The following is a 17,383-nucleotide window of genomic DNA, read 5'->3' as shown; positions in this document are numbered from 1 at the left end:
ATTTCTTATTTTAAGTGTGTTATAAAGAAGTTTGATATTAAATCCATTAATCAATTAAGAATTATTTATTAAATCACCTACTATGTTCCAAACATGGTGCTAGGTAATGATATTATTTAGTGAAAGAAAGTCTCTGCCCTTAAGAATTTCTCTAAAATGAAACCAACAATCATAAAACAGGTTATCAAAAGTTAGGTTATGCCTTGGTTGCTATAAGATTTTGGAGGACACTGTCATAGAAATCAGAATCTAGGCCAAAGAAGGAACGAGGAATCATGGCAGCTATAGTTGCTGTTTGTAGTTGTCTAGGGAAGAAAAGGTTGACTCACTTCATAACAGCTGTTGTCTTCCTTCCAAATCCCAGGACTCACGTGGTGCTGTGGAGAAGTTGCTCACAATATAAACAGATAGCCAGCAATGGGGACCTGCCCATTCCAATGGAAAATCCTTATAAGGAGACTCTTAAAAAATGTGCCTTGTGTGGGAAATGTGTAGATTTATAAGAATGTGCAGCTTTTATCCCAGTTTATTTCTCCATTTACTGGATGCATTCGTGAAAGGCACATAACAGGTCTTTGTTGGAAGCAACAAAAAGAAGTCACAAAAGCAGTTAAGAGAGCTCAAATAATAGATTTTATGCCAGTTACATACAAGGATCCTGTGCATCTCAAAGGTCTTCAAGTTTGAAATATCAAATTTTGGGAGTAAATTATTAACATTATCATCAATAAACTTATTTTTACAAAATAAAAAAGGAACCTAAGCCAAAGGTCCTGTGTTAAACTTTACTGAGCATCAAAAAGGAGAGAAAAAGGGAAAAACAAAAGTGATGCATACATAAAACACAGCCGATACCTTGGTCACACTAGACATCCCTAAGCAGCTGTATGGAAACCTCTGTGTTTTAGAACAATCTGAATGGGGTTGAGGCACTGGGAGGAAGTGATGGGAATCTTCCTGTCTCTCACTGGTCAAAGTTTGTATTGTAAAAGGAATTCCTCCCCCTCCCCCCCTCCCCGGCCCCGTACTTCTGTGTTATATGGCCTGGCCTGAAGGCTGGGGGCATCAGAACTCAGACCGTACTGCATGGTACTTCATCTGACTATGAGAATTGTCAGGGCAACTGAAACTCAGGGGGTACAGTGGGTCAAGCCCAGGTACCAGTGTCTCTGTAGGTGTGTGTGATGGAGGCATGCCAGAGCACAGCCCTCAGCTGGACAAGGTGGAGAGGAATGGCGAGGTTAGAAGTTGCGATGGTAGAGAAGGGGCTCTCCACCAAGCAAATGACTGAGGCCTACAAAATAGATGAGTCTCAGGAAATTTGGAGAGATGCAAAAATTAGAGCTAAAACAGATTAAGATATAGTTAAAAAGGCTTCCCAAAAGAGGTGATGCTTGAATTGCTGCTGGAAAGAAAGTAGGAATTTCCAGGTAGACAAGCTGGAAGTGGGTGAGAAGTCATGGAGATGACAACAGGAGGTTGGCAACAACAATTTGCAGACTGAGAGAATAGTATTTGCAAAGGCACAGGGTGTGAAAGAAGATCATTAATCTAGTGCAAACTTTGCTTGGCTGGGGGATCACGGTATGTGAACAACCAGAGGCCGCTTCATTCTGAACAGCCATTCTACAATCTCCAATTACCAAGCAGAAATTGAACCTATATGAGACAGGTGAAATGTGAAAGTTTATGACACAAATGTGATGTTGGAAAGATGACTAATCATCATCATTTATTTATTTATTCATTCTAATCACTTAACAAATACTTGTTTTATAACTATTACAAATGAAACACTTTTATTGTACTCATATTTATTGTACTCAAGATTTAGATCACAGAATTCTTCTGCATTCTGTGTAAGCTGCTTTCTTTAGATATTCTGTTGCAAGGATACTTCTAGTGACTGCTTCTCAACCTATTTAATTTCTTCTGTTTATGGTTTTATCAGTAGGGATAGATACTTACATGCATACATACATATATACATACACAAATGCATAGATACATAGATAATAGATTAGATACATACATACATACATACATACATATATACATATGTACATAGATGATGATAGATGATAGATAGGTAGATAAATAGATAGATGATAGATAGGTAGATTTTTTGTAATTGTCATGTTTTCCTGACAGGGATTTATTAATTCTTCGTTCTATAGATGGCCCTCTTTTATCATGCCATTTGTGAAATGAGCATGACAACTGTTAATTAAAAATTGACTGTTGGAATTCTTGTGAATTTAGTTGTGAACAGACTACTGCTCTTTTCTTGCCTCTGAGCAATGATATACATTCAATTGCTTTCTATAAGAAGAAAAATATATAAAGGGATTTTTATTCATAACTTTGAATATCATCTCTTGAGTCCATGTGAAGGATAGTTCAAGGAGCCCTGAGGGTTTACTGGGCCATTTTGTGCTGCTGGATTTAGATTTCTGGGGATGAAGCAGAGTTGGTATACCCACCATTATTCACTGCCCTTTCCTCTGCTCAGGCCCTTTCTTCCCTTTTTACTGGGCTTAGAGGTCACAATCCATCATTGTAACACTTCCTAGTTACTCCTCACACGCTCTCCTGGTCTACTCACCTGAAAGAAAAATTTGTAATTTCGATTAATCTCACTTTCTACTTACTCCACACCTGTACCTGTGTTGTGGTTGGGGAAAACACACACGCACACACACACGTACACACACAAACTGTGCTGACAGTTCTCTCTTTAAATTTGTGACCTGTAATCTGCCTAGAAAGTTAACTACATTTCCCTAATCCCTTCCTGCTTCTAGACAGGCATTTAATATCCATCCTTTTGGCAAACCTCCAGTATCTCATCCTCCATTCTTACTCTTGGCCAATGGCTTTGGTTTCTAGTTCTCTAACAAAATAGAATTGATACAAGGAAAACTACAGACTCTAAACCACATCTATCAGCCTACTTATACCCTTAACCCTATATGAAGTATAAACTGTCTAGACTGCTTTCTAAGGACAACCCTACATTTGTCACTGGACTCCATTCTCTTCATCTGAATTCAAGGATATCGCTACAGCCATTCTACCTTCTTTCTCTTGCATCATCAATTTCATTCTTGCTATGATTCTTCCCATCAGCATATAAACCTGCTATATTTCTCCCACTTCGAAAGAAAAGAAAAAACTCTCTCGATCTCCTATTTCCCTCCCTCTTTCTCTCTCATTTATCTGCTCTCATTAATCCTCATTCCTCTCCTCTCATTCACCCATGAAACTCCCAGTGGGTTTTGCTCCCAAATATCATCAAAAGAGTTCTTGTCATGATCACTAATGTGTAAATCTGATGGTCAGTCTCAATTCTTATTTTACCTGAGCCATCAGCAGTATTCGATAGAATTGATCATTTTTGCTTCATAAAACATTTTCTTTACTTGGTATTTGGAACATCAAGTTCTCTTCCTATCTCACCAAGTCCTCTTTTTTCAATCTCTCTGATTTTTTTACATCTCTCTGACCTCTAAATTTTGGAGTGCCCTTGGGCTAAGTCCTTCTGTTCTCTATTTATATACTTTCCTTCGATGACTACATCTTTCTTGTAACTTTAAATGTCTTCTACATTCTGACAGTATCCAATTTTTATCTCCAAATTGAAACTTCTGGCATTTCAGATTCATATATCCAACTGTATATTAAACTTTTTCATGTTGATGTCTAACAGGCATCTCAAACTTATTATATCTACTTCTGTTCTCGTCCTCCATTCCACAAAAACCTGCTCCCTTACCCCATCTTCCTTATCTTAGTAATTTCTAATAGATTCTAACAGTTGCTCAAGACCAAAACAGTTCAGTGATCATTACTTTTTAGTTGAGATATAACTCACAGGCCATAAAATTCACTTTTTTTAGTTTACAGTTCAGTGGACCTAGAGGGTATTGTGCTGAATGAAATCGGTCAGATAAAGACACATATTGCATGATTTCACATACATGTGTAATCTAAAGAACAAAATAAACAACAACAAAAGCAGAAATAAACTCATAGATTCAGAGACTACTTTGAGGGCTACTAGATGGGAGAGGTTTGGGGAGGGAAAAGGGACTGAAAGGTGCAGGTGGATGGTTGCAGAGTAGACATGGGAATGTAGAGTATAGCATAGGAAAGATGGTTAATAACATTGGAATGAATATGTGGGGGGTAGGGACGCTAGATTTGGTGGGATGAGTGCTTTGCTAGTGGTGTGGATCTCTGATCAATATGCTGTACAGCTAAGATTGGCGTGTTGTATACCAACTATAATTTTTAAAAAAACTCATTGAATTGTACAGTATAAATGCAGGCAACCAGTTATCTACTATATTTCAATAAAGATGAAAAAAATAATCATCTCTGTATCTGTGAGTTTATTTCTGCTTTTGTTGTTGTTGTTGATTTTGTTCTTTAGATTCCACGAGTATGTGAAAACATGCAATATCTGTCTTTATCTGACCCATTTCATTCAGTGCAATACTATCTAGGTCCATCAAGGCAATATCTTTTTTCATCCCCTTCCTTTTAGTTTGTGTGTGTCTTTTAATCTAAAGTGAGTCTCTGGTAGGCAGCATATGTAGGAATCTTGCTTTTTTATCCTTTCAGCCACTTTATCTTTTGGTTGGAGCATTTAATTCTTTTCCATTTGAGGTACTTGTTGATAGAAATGTAGTTATTACTGTTCTTTATTCCTGTTTTTGATACACGTATTTTCTTCTTGAAGAAGTCCCTCTAACATTTCCTGTAATACTGGCTTAGTATTAATAATTTCCTTTAGCTTATTTATGTCAGGGAAGCTCTTTATCTGTCCTTCAACTCTAAATAATAGCTTTGCTGGATAAAGTATTTTTTGGTTGTAGATCCTAGGTTTTTATCATGTCGAATTTTTTTTTGTGCCAAGCCCTTCTGTCCTGCATAGTTTCTTTTGAGAAACCAGCTGCCAGTCTTATGGGTGTTTCCCTTGTAGGTAATTAACTGATTTTCTCTTGCTGATTTTAAGATTTTCTCTTTATCTTCAACCTTTGGCATTTTAATTATGATGTGTTTTAGTGTGGCTCTCTTTGGGTTCCTCTTTTTTAGGGACTCTCTGAGCTTCCTGGGGTTGTATGTCTATTTCCTTCACAAGGTGAGGGAAGTTCTTCATCATTATTTCTTCAAATAGCTCTTCAGCTTCTTTTTTAAAAACTTTATTTATTTAAATTAGTTTCAAGTGCTCTTTAGCTTTTTGTTTTCCTTCCAGTACCACAATGACATGGATATTTTTACCTTTAATAGTGTCCCATAGGCTCCTTAAATTATTCTTATAGTCTTGTCTTGTCTTTATTCTTGTTGTTCTGATTGAGTATTCTTGGTTTTCCCATCCTTTATATCAGTGGTTAGATCCTCTTCTTTAACCACTCTGTTGATTCCCTCTTATACAGTCTTCATCTCAGATAATGTGTTCTTCATTTCTGACTTTTTCCCTTTTATAATTTCCATTTCCATTTTTATGTTTTTTATCTCTTTGTTAAAGTCCTCACTGAATTCATCTACACTTCACTGAGCATCTTTTAACCACTGTTTTAAATGTTGCATCTGTTAGATTGCTTGACTCCATTTTTCCTGGATCTCTGTTCTGTTCTCTCATGTAGTTTCTGCTTCTTTGTCTTCCCATTTTGGCTGCCTTTCTGTGTCTGGTTCTATGTACTAAGCAAAGCTCCTAAGTCCCTGGTCTTATTAGTGTGGCTTTGTAGGTGTCCAGTGGCACAGTTCTGAGAGGGGTTCAGCTACAGGCCAAATTTAGCTCCAGCCTGTGCCTCTCTGGGGCCACCTGTTATGATTCAGCAATCAATTCACAGATGCTGTATTTATAGTTGCCTCAAGAAACCACACCAGAAGCTGAGGCCAGCTGCCACCAATGTGAGTCTTGGCGCTGCTCAGCAAGGAGGACCTGACTTCTCCAGGACACACCTGGATGTGGCTTGGGTGGAGCTGCGAGTTAGGATAACCTGTTATCTAGTTTGGTGACATCTCAGATATGGCAGCACTGAATCTGCACACTGAGAGTGGGAAGTGCTCAACAGAGGAACAATGGATACCACCGGGCAGTTCTGCCGGAGAGAAAACCTTACCTCTGGTTCTTAGTCCAACAACTCAGTGTCCCCCTGTAAGTCCCTGGTGCCCCCTGAGCAGCACACCAGCACTGGTGACAGGTCCGTCACCACGAAAGTCTGCTCAGGGACACGGCCCCTTTAAGAGGCATCTGCAACTTCCGGCTGCCACTGCTGTCTGTAGTCTCTGTCTTACTCAGCCACTCAGGACGGCGCAACCTCATGTCTTCGCCCCCTCCTACCTTCTACCGTTTCAGGTTGATTAATTATTTCTCTCCTGAGTAGTGTTTCTTTTCATCTAGATCCCAGGAGCCTTTCCTTGCTGTTTGCTGTGTTTCTGTCACAACTTCAATTTGGTCACAAGAAGAATGAATAAAGCCTCTATTATCTACACTACTTTTTTTTTTTTTTTTAATTCCCCAAGCACCTCTCAGGTTTTTTTAAATACAAATTAAAAACACAATGAGACATCACTACACACCAATCAGAATGGCTAAAATAAAAAAAAAAAAAAAAACAGTGACAACACCAAATGCTGACCTGGATGCAAAAAAAGTGGATCATTCATATGTTACTGGTGCGCATGCAAAATGATACAGCCACTTTGAAAAACAGTTTGGTAGGTTTCTGTTTTGTCTTTGTTTTCCATTTCAGTCACTCTTGACTCCTGTTTCTCACACATTACATATTCAATCTTTCAGCAATTCTGTTAAATTTACATTCAAAATATATCCATATCTAAACATTTTCCATCACCTACACTGTTATAAAATTGTAACATGCCATGAAAATTGTAGAAACATTGTCCTAACTGGGCTCCTTGATTCTCACCTTGTCTTTCTCTCAATAAAACAGCCATAGGAAGCCTTCTAAAACTCGAAGTGATTTTAACATATTAAATCATCTAATCTATGAATATTGATGTCTTTCCACTTTTATCTGCTTTGATTTCTTTTATCAATGTTTTGTAGATTTCAGTGTATAATTCATTCATCTCTTAGTTTATTTTTAAGAAGTCTTTTTTTGTGTGCTATCGTAAATAGGATTATTTTCCTAATTTCTTTTTTAGATAGTTTGTTGATATATAGAAATACAACTAATTTTTGTATGTTCATTTTGTTTAATTGAATTTGTTTATTAGTTCTAACAGTGTGTGTGTGTGTGTATGTGTGTGTGTCTGTGTGGTATTTAGTGTTTTCTATGTATCAGATCATGCCATCTGTAAGCAGGGACAATTTTACTTCTTCCTTTCTGATTTGGATGCTTTGTATTTTTTTCTTACCTGATTGCTCTAGCTAGAAATTCTAGTACTTTGTTGAATAGAAGTGTCAAGAGTGGACATCTTTACCTTGTTCTTGATCTTAGAGAAAAAACTTTCAGATTTTCACTGTTGAGTATGATTTTAAGTTGTGTGTGTGTGTGTGTGTATATATATTGCTTTGTTATATTGTGGTACCTTCCTTCTATTCCTAGTTTGTTGAGTGTTTTATCATAAAAGGATATTGAATTTTGCCAAATGCTTTTTCTGCATCTATTGAGACAATCATGTCATTTTTATTCTTTATTTTGATAAGGTAATGTATTACATTAATTGATTTGTATATGTCGAACCATCCTTGCATACCAGGGATAAGTCTCAGTTGGTCATGGAAGATTTTTGATTACTGATTCTACCTCCTTATTAGTTATTGGTCTGTTAATATTTTTCTATTCTTCATGATTTAATTCTTGGTGAGTTGTGTGTATTTCTAGGAATTTATGCATTTCTAGACTTAATCTTGAGAAAGAACAAAACATCCTAATTTAAAATATATTATAAAGCTGCAATATTAAAACAATATGGTACTGGCATAAAGACAGACATATAGACCAATGGAAAAGAATAGAAAGTTCAGAAATCAACCCATGCATATATAGTTAATTGACCTTCAAGAAGGTTGCCAAGAATACACTATGGGGAAAGAATAGTCTCTTCAACAAATGGTATTGAGAAAACTAGATATTCACATGCAAAATAATAAAACTGGACTCTTACCTTACACCATACCAAAAAATCCAACTCAAAATGATTTAAAGACTTAAATCTAATACCTGGGACTATAAAACTCTCAGAAGAAAACAGAAAAAGCTTCATGACAGTGGTCTTGGTAATCGTTTTATGGTTATCATATGAATATCACAGGCAATGAAAGGAAAAAATAGACAAGTGGAACTACATTAAACTACAAAGCATCTGCACAACAAAGAAAACAATCAAGAGGCGAAAAGGCAACCTGAAGTTTGGGAAAAAATATTTGCAAATTATATATCAGATATGGAGTTAATTTCCAAAATATATAAGGAATTCTTACAACTCAATAGCAAAACAATTAATAACCCAATTTAAAAATGGGCTAAAGACTTACATGGACATTTCTCTGAAGAAATGTACAAATGGCCAACAGATATATGAAAAGATACTCAATGTCACTAATCATCAGGAGAATGCAAATCAAATCCACAATGAGATATCACTTCATACCTATTAGAATAGTTATTATTCAAAAAAAAAGACGAGAGTGTTGACAAGGAGAAATTGGAACGCTTGTACATTATTGATAAGGATGTAAAATATTGCAGCCATTATGGAAAACAGTATGAAGATTCTTCAAACAAGCAAAAATAGAACTACCATGTGATACAGCAAGTACCCTCTGGATATTTATCCAAAATAATTGAAATCAGGATCTTAAAGAGGTATCAGCTCTCCAAGGTTCATTGCAGCACTATTCACAATAACCAAGATGTGGAATCAAACTAAATGTCCAAAGAAGGATGAGTGAATAAAGAAAATTCTATTCTACATACAATAGAATATTATTCAGCTTTAATAAAGAAAGAAATCCTGAAATATGTGACAATACGGATGAATCTGGAGAACATTATTCTAAGTAAAAAAACCCAATCAAGGGACAAATACTGCATGATTCCACTTATATGAGGTATCTGTAGAATTAGAGAGTATAATGGTGGTTGTCAGGGGCTTGGGAGAAGAGAAGGTGGAGAGTTGTTGATCAGTGGACATAAAGGCTCAATCATGCAACTTAAATAAGTTCGAGAGACCCGCTGTACAACATTGTTCCTATGCTAACAATATCGTATAGTGCACTTAAAAAATTAAGAGAGTAGATCTCATGTTAAGCTTTCTTACCACAATTTTTTAAAAAGTGTTTATAAGCTTTAATAGTGAGATCATATACACAGAGGACAAAGTGATTTAGATTTCTTCATATTGAAAGCATATCAATAAATAACAAAGCCCCAGAAAGATTTCTTGTAAAGAGTTTTAGCATTGCCTATACTAACTTGGTCTTTTCTAAAAAGATCTAGAAAATCATAAGAATTTTGGGGGAATGTATTATATAGAAAAAGAACATATATTTTACAATTTACTTTTAATTTCATATTAGCGTAGTATAGAATGTTCAACAAATATATCTTGAGTACATACTATATGCCAGGCTCTGTGCAAAGCAGTGAACAAAATAGACAAGATCCCCATCCTCATGGAACTTATAATCTAAGCCTGTTCTGAGTCACAAACATGGTACTAAACACATGTGGCTATTGAGCATCTAAAATGTGGCTGGTCCAAATTGGCGTGTTCTGTAAGTATAAAATGCATTCTAAATTTTAAACACTTAGTACAAACAAATTTCCTCCAAAGGTCATGCCTTAATAAATGTGGATTGTACTACCGAAAAAAAAAATCTATTTCAAGATTAAAATAAGAAGAAAGGAGAAGTTTCCGCTAAAAAATTAAGGGGAAAGACTGGTGACCAACAAGATAAACTATGGAAAAAACAGGTTAAGACATTTATTTTTAAATATTAATTAAAAGAGAAGGTAAAGAATTGAAAACAGTGACTCAGATAGTTGTATGCCAACCTTCCTTGCAGCATTATTCGCAACAGTCAAAAAGTGGAAATAAACCAAGTGTCCATTAATGGATGAATGCATCAATAACATGTGGTATGTCCTTACAATTAAATAATATTTAGCTATAAAAAAATAAGGAAATTCTGACACATACTACGACATGGATGAACCTTGGAAACATTATACTAAGTGAAAGAAGCCAAACACAAAAGGATAAATATTGTATGATTCCACTCATATGAAACATCTTCAGATTCCAGACAAATTCATAGTGAAAGAAAGTAGATTAGACATAACCACTGGGTGGGAGAAATAAAGAGTTATTGTTTAATAGTTATAGAGTTCCTGTCTAGAATGATAAAAAAAAGTTTTGGAAATAGATGACTACACAGCATGAATGTATTTAATTATAAACTTAAAAATGGTTAAAATGGCAAATTTTATGTTAAATATATTTTTATCATAATAAAAAATTTCAAAAAATAAAAAAATGGAAGCCATTAACAGGTTTACAATAGTCTGTATAGGAGTGATGTCATCAAATTTAGATTTTGCAAAGATCTCTTTGGTTGTACTATAGAAGGATTGGATGAGATCCAGGATGTTATGTGAGTAGACCAGTTACATTTGCAGTAGGAGTGGACAGAAGGGGACAGATTTAAGGTATGTAAATTTTAGATGAGTGATTGTGGTGAGAGGTAAGGATGTAATAAGAATGTTAGTCCAGATAAGGAATATTGTTACAAGTCCCAGTTTAACTATGACAGGTTGTGTGATGTCCATGGAGTGATATCAAGTAGATAGTTTGCCATATAAGTCTGGAGCTCAATGGAAAGGTATAACCTAGAGATATAAATCAAAGGCTTGGATCTCCTTTCTAAAGAAAACTGATGTAGCTGAGTCCACAAGGCTTGCCTATGTAGAGAAATTAAAAGAAAATACAAGATAGTAGGTGTACAAGCACCAGAATGTTTGGCATCAATAAAAACTTTTTAAAACTATGGAGTTATAAATGTAAAAGGGAGACACAGATACAGTAAAGAATTACTGGAGACACAGATACAGTCAAGATTTACTGGGATACATTACTTGAGGGAGTAGGATAAGTGGTGCTCTGGGAAAATAGGCAAGATTTACTTTATCAGAGAGGAAGAGAAAAGGCACAAATTTCAACAGAGGCAATGGTGGAAACGCTGTATTAATTAATGAGAAACTTAAAAGGTTCAGCGAAAATAGAACTAAAGAAACAGAACTGTGGCTATGATGGATGGTAGAACAATAAGATAACACAATCATACATCACCACCCATTGGGCTCTTCATACCATCGACTCAAGTCCAGAGAAGTCCAGGTGTGCTGGCCTCACCCCAGTGCCTCTGAAGCATCCTGGTCTCCTAGCAGGACTCTAGTTTTCCTGCTGAACCTTTATTCTGAGAGCCAACCACATGCCCATCTTGGCTCTAACAGCCTCACCACTCTGCAGAGCCCTCATGCTGGTCCCTGTAGGTGGGGCCACCTGTCCTCCGGAAGGAGCCATTAAAGACTAGAGGCTACCAATGACTGCCACAGAGTAAGCCAATGGAGGTGAGCCAATGAAAAAGCATTGTTCAAAGAGGAGCACCGCACTGGGACTTTGAGAACAGCAGACCCCTTTCAGGCACAGTGATGCATAATGCATCCCTGCTTCTGAATTAGTGCTCAGATTACAGTCCTAGATCCGTTGCTTGGAACTTGGCAACATGAATGCAGGGTAATGGGTTTAATACCTCTACCCACACCTACCCTTTAATATTTATGGTTTTGTACCAAATCAGCTGAAATTTCAAAAAGAAAGACCATACCTACTGTTGAAGAAACTCTGAAACCGGCACACTCAATATATATATTTTTAAGCAATATGTCAATATAGTAAATTTTCCTTAAAATTAGCATAGTCATTCTATCTCAAGAAAATAATCTTAAGGACATGATGTAAAATATGAAAATAAGTTTTATATACAAAGGTGTTTGTTATAGATTTATTTAAAAAGGTGAAAAGTTGGAAAAAAATCTTAATGTCCAGCAATTTGGGAATGGTTGAATGAATTAAAATATTACCATGCATTGTAATATTAGTCACCGAAAATATTTTTATAAAAAATTATTTTTATTTGTAAAACTTGAAAATTTTATATTTTAACATTAACTCACAAAATCAAAATTTAGAAAAAAATGAATATAGATTGTTAGCCCAGCTTTGTTAGGTGGAAAAAAAAGACAATGGATATTTAACTAAATAAATAGAAGTTATCTCAATGGTTCATGGGATTATAAGTGCTTTATAAAATCTCCAACTGTATTTTACAGATTTTTCTATAATGAGTCAATGTTTATTTTGTCATTGTAAATAAATAAACATCTAATTAGAAAGAATAGAAAACAAAACAAAAGTGAGAGGGTAAATTGGAAATTATAATTAAATCGTTTTACTTAAATGGGATTCAGAATTATGTTACATTCTGTCCTGTCTGTTGACCACAAACACTGCCTTTCCCCTACCCAAAGTCATCCCCCTTAGTCCCATATTAAGTCAGTGGCGGTACCATTGTCAGATGAAATCCCAAGGCAGGCATTTTTTTGATATTTGCCATCAAGGAAGCTGGCTGCCGTAGGTTTGGAAGAAGCTTTCCCACTTCATGAGTGTCAAACACTGATTTCAGAGTGGCCTCTGCTCTATCATGTCTAGTGTGGCAAGGTGCAAGGCCAGCAGGCTGTAGTCCCTACAGCCTAGACTGACAGCTGGTATCTTGGGCTGTGCCAACCTTGCTGAGTGGCTAGCCAGCTTGAAAAGGCAACAGGAAGCAGATGGCCAGCAGTGCCTTCTTTGGCTGGCCTGTGAGAGCCATCTGGAGAAAAGGAAATTGGTCCGCCGCCTGGAGAGGAAGATGTTGGTAATAAATAACTCTAATTCTCAAGTTTCACAATGTGCAGTGTCCAGGGAGAAACCCAGGAAGACCTGCTTCAGGTGTTGATGGAAAAACAATCCCAAGCATGAAGCTTATAGGATACATACAGTAGGTAACCTTACTGGAGGGGACAGCTTTTTGGAGCCCAGGAGCCCCAGGACTTCACAAGCCCATCAACACAACTCGGAGTGGTATCAAGAATGCCAGAGAAACAGGCACGGAGAATGAAGAAAGCCCTTTCTTCTCCTGAGACCGCAGGCTGGACAATGTTCACACTGCGTGGATCTTGCCTCTCTTGGCACTTTCTTCTCAGTCTCCATGTTCTCAGCTGCCCTTCATGCCTCTGAGTTAAGAATCAGTTTCACAAGGAAGTATTTGCAGCCTCAGTCCTTACTCCATATGTCTTCAGATGCTTTCCCTTTTGACTGAAATTTCTGGTTTCCCAAAGGGAGGTTATAATGCCCAGTTCTTTAGTGGTGAAAGTACTTGGATTCTGGAAGTTGAAATGTGAAAAAGGAGTGCTTAAGTGAGGGCAAGAGAGAAAGAAAGGCGGGAGATGAGATGCTCAGTCTCCCACTTCTGAAGGTCAGCTTGCTGACCCTTCCCTGTGCTTTCCTGCAGCCCCATAGCCCACAGAAGGGCCAGGTGGACCACCTGGCTTGGCTAAAGGCCTCCGGAGCCTCTTAGAAACCGTCATGGGCAGCCTGGTGCAAGGCCGTACAGTGACTTTGGGCAAATAGAAAAAATGCCCCTCCAGGCTGGTGCAGTCCCCCTGGATAGAGCACCTGACCTATAGGGAAGGAGCAAGGGCTGGATTTCAGAGCTCGTCATCCTTTCGGTTGTATTATTGCAGTGAATATAAGTACCACCCTATGCAAAGGCCCTGAATGTGGGGTTTAGCCAGCTTTGAGTTTTCACCACCAACACAAAAATAGGGCCCAAATTTTATCATCACAAAATGACATTCACTCAAGGACCTCAAAACCATGGTTTATTTATGCATGCATTCATGCACTTATTCAATAAATACTTATCAGGTGGTTACTCTGTGCTTGATGCCAAGATGAAAAGTTGAGTGAGCCATAATCTCGACTTATGAAGACTTCTTTATGGTAAGAGAAATATATATGAAATACATATCCCATGTTTGATAAGCATGGGAGGAAAAACTCCCTCTCCATGGTGAAGTTAGGGTGGAAAAAAAGGCATTTTAGCTGGCTTTTAAAGCTCTGAGTTAGACTCGTTTTCTGTCAGAAGCCTTATATTTATGGAGGTTGACAACATACCCAGGCCAAAATCTACATTTTGCAGCTTTACAAGCAGTTCTGCATGGCAATGTGACCAAGTTCTATACAATATGCGAGTAGATGATGTGAGGCTTCTAAGAAGTTTCCCTAAAAGAGAAGAAATAAATATTTTTATTTTTCCTCCTGATGTTAGCCTGAGTCTCAAATGTGATGGTTAGAACTCTAGAGCCACTTTGGGTTATAAGGTATACTTAAGAAGTATGGAAGCCATGTACTGACAATGGTAAAACAGAAAGATAGGAGTCTGGGTCTCAGATAACTGTAGAGCTGCCACACCATCCTAGGACTGCCCATCTCTTTACTTCTATTATGTGAGAAAAATTAGATTTATATTTTCATGACCACTTAGAACATTTTTTCCTGTCCCATAAAACCAAATTTAATCCTAATGACATAGAGACTTAAAAAGGCATACTGTGTTTGATAAATGACGTAATGTTCAGAACAGTTGGTGGAGCGTAGATAAGGAGTATAGAAAAAATAAATAAAGATAGATAGATATTCTGGAGGCAGATTGATTGGGTTTGGAATGTTATAGTAAGAAATTTAGATGTCATGTCCCTTACAAAAGAGACATAATCATAATTGTTTCTTTGGAAACTGTATGGTAGGAGGGTGAATTAGAGAGGAGAAATCTGTGGCAAGGAAATCTTTTAGAAAACTGTTGTTAGGCAAGGGCTGACAAAGCATTAAGAAAAGGTGGAAGCAATAAGAATGGAAAAAATGTGGCCAGTTCAGAAGACAGTTTTGAGGTTGAATTAATAGACTTGACCTCCCAATGGATAAGGGGGATGGAATTCATGATTCCATCTTGGTAGATGGTCATAGCATTAGCTAAAACAGACATGCAGCAGAAGAAATGGATCAGGAGGCAGGTTTCAGACAAGTTCTGCTATTAATTATTTGTCTAATGACATTAGACAAGTCACTTAACCTCCATGGGTCTCACCTGTAAAACCAGATTGGAATAGGTGACTTCAGATACCCCTGATTCTTTTATAAGAAAATTAGTTCACTATTTTACAGAAAAGTCAAACTCACATCATACTGTTAGGTGGCACCTCAAGGGACAGAAACTATTGATCTATCTAAAGTACTAAGAAGCAAGTTCTTGTATAAGACATCTGAGGAACCATCTAACCAACTTTTAGTTGATCCTTTCCTTTTATTAAAATTGTTTGTTACCCTTTTGTTTTAGTAAATAAACAATGGATTCATACAAGTCATAGGACAGACTAATAGATAAACAGTCAATTTTCCAGAGGTTGAAATTCCTCAGAAAGAATATGGTTTAGCTCATTCTAAACAACTGAGTGGAAAATACGTTATGCAAATAGATGTTAGGGAGGATTAATAGATTATCCACGTATTCATCATTCTGTTCATTATTAGAAAAGATCTAAAATAAAAATCTAACATGGAATCTCTAGTTAGAAAAACTCAGATTTTGTAGATTACTTTTTTTCTTTTGACCAAATTTGTAAATTGAAGTCTGTCTTGTCAGATCCATGCCCCTAAATTCAGAGGCTAGCCTTTTGATCAGTACTTGTTTCTCTAGGTGTATTTTTTCCCTGAGATTTCAAAATGAATTTCTCTGCAGAGATTTTTCTGATCTTGTTAAGTCTAACATGTGAGTGGTGAGGTGTGAAAATTGATTGAGTTGATATTAGAAAGTCTTTCCAGCTATGGAAGTCTCAATAAAGGCCTAGCCTCAAAAGCCGACTCCACTCATTCATTCATTCATTCATTCATTCATTCAATAAATATGTATTGAATGCTTTTCATGTACCAGCCACTCTTTCAGGTTATGGGAAATGGAACAAAAATAAAAAGATAAAAATTCCTACATTCATGAAGTTCATATTCTAGTAGGGAAGAGGGGACATGGATAATAATATAAATAATTACATATTCTGTGTTAGTGATAAGCGCTAAGGAGAAAACATTTAACACAGGGAACAGAGATTATAGGTATTACAGAAGAAGTTCAAAATGTTAGACAGGGTGGCCCAGAAAGGTCTTACTGAGAAGATGAGTAAAAACCTAAAAAAAAGTGACCTGACAGCAGTAATTTAATGGCTCTGTGTAGGGCCAGAGGGAAGATAGGGTAATCAGAGGGATTTTATAAACTATATAAGTGTCTAATCAATGTACTATATAATTGAAACTAATAATAAAATAAAATAAAATGCTAAAAAAAAAGTGATCTGAAGGATGTGATGGAGGAATGAATATCATAAATATGAGTGTTTAAAGTCCAGGAGGGTTCAACTTTCCTTCTTAAAATTGAACTTTATTTTCCAGCCTCCCAACAAGGTGAGATGTAGAAAGCTTGTTTGGAAAGAAAGAGAAAGGACAAATTTACTTTGGCTAGTGAAAGAAGGATGGGATAAAGGAGGAAAGAAGGAAGGGAGGGAGGAAGAAGGGAGGGAAAGAGGAGGAGAGGGAGAAGAGCAATTTAGGCAGAGGGAATGACAAGTACTGAGGTGGGAGAGTCCCTGACATGTCCGAGAAATAAAGAGAAGGCCAACACAGTTGGAATGGAGTGGGGAGGGGGGAGTAGGAGTAAAAATCAAAGAGGTAACAAAATGGGGACTGTGATGAGGTGAAGATGAGAAGCGAAGCCTGAGGTGTTTCCCTCAGATTGCTAGGGAGATGAATAATGTGGAATAATGTGTCTTTTCTAATGACCTACCAGGTTACAAAAACAGAAGACGAGTATCAGGATGAGGTCATGGAAAGCTGCACAAACATCAAGGAGCTAAATCTCCTTATGTGTTAAGGAAAAATTCATTTTATACTGGACCCTTTTATTTCCATCCTGATTTGAAATTTAGCTATATGAAAGAAACAAAAGAGAACTGACTTCAGGGACTGCCAAAAAACTCTGTTGAATGGTTTTCTTAAGGAAGACATGAAGTATTTTTCATTTTTATTTATAATAAACTCAATAGCCTTGTCCACAGATGAATTATGACCTCTAACAGTCACTCACAGTGTTGTCATCCTGCAAGTGATCTTCCTTTCTGATGTTTTCCCAATCTGATTCTGCTTTCCTTTTTTCCTTCCTTCCTTCTTCCTTCCTTCCTTCCTTCCTTCCTTC

General features: G+C 36.8%; 1 protein-coding gene across 2 annotated transcripts; it reads left to right on the top strand.

Annotated features, from left to right (window-relative positions):
* Positions 1-275: 275 nt before the first annotated feature.
* LOC105306965 (28S ribosomal protein S18c, mitochondrial-like) lies at positions 276-687 on the top strand. Of its 2 annotated transcripts, none has more exons than XM_023523589.1 (2): positions 276-427; positions 513-687. In XM_023523589.1, the coding sequence occupies exons 1-2, from the start codon at positions 276-278 to the stop codon at positions 685-687; spliced, it is 327 nt and encodes a 108-aa protein (XP_023379357.1). The 2 variants fall into 2 exon arrangements, with proteins under 2 accessions (XP_023379357.1, XP_011380627.1); XM_011382325.2 differs by having other exon boundaries at positions 571-684.
* The last annotated feature ends 16,696 nt before the right edge of the window (positions 688-17,383 follow it).

Source organism: Pteropus vampyrus, unplaced genomic scaffold (assembly GCF_000151845.1).
Source record: "Pteropus vampyrus isolate Shadow unplaced genomic scaffold, Pvam_2.0 Scaffold1, whole genome shotgun sequence".
Classification (NCBI taxonomy): domain Eukaryota; kingdom Metazoa; phylum Chordata; class Mammalia; order Chiroptera; family Pteropodidae; genus Pteropus; species Pteropus vampyrus.
This window is presented reverse-complemented; position numbering and strand designations above follow the sequence as displayed.

What these genes read in the sequence shown, in the direction of transcription:
- LOC105306965 (XM_023523589.1), top strand. Translation starts at nt 276, where the DNA reads ATGGCAGCTATAGTTGCTGTTTGTAGTTGTCTAGGGAAGAAAAGGTTG. An exon ending in ATAGCCAGCAATGGGGACCT is followed by an intron (nt 428 to 512) that starts GCCCATTCCAAT and finishes TAAGAATGTGCA; the next exon opens with GCTTTTATCCCAGTTTATTT.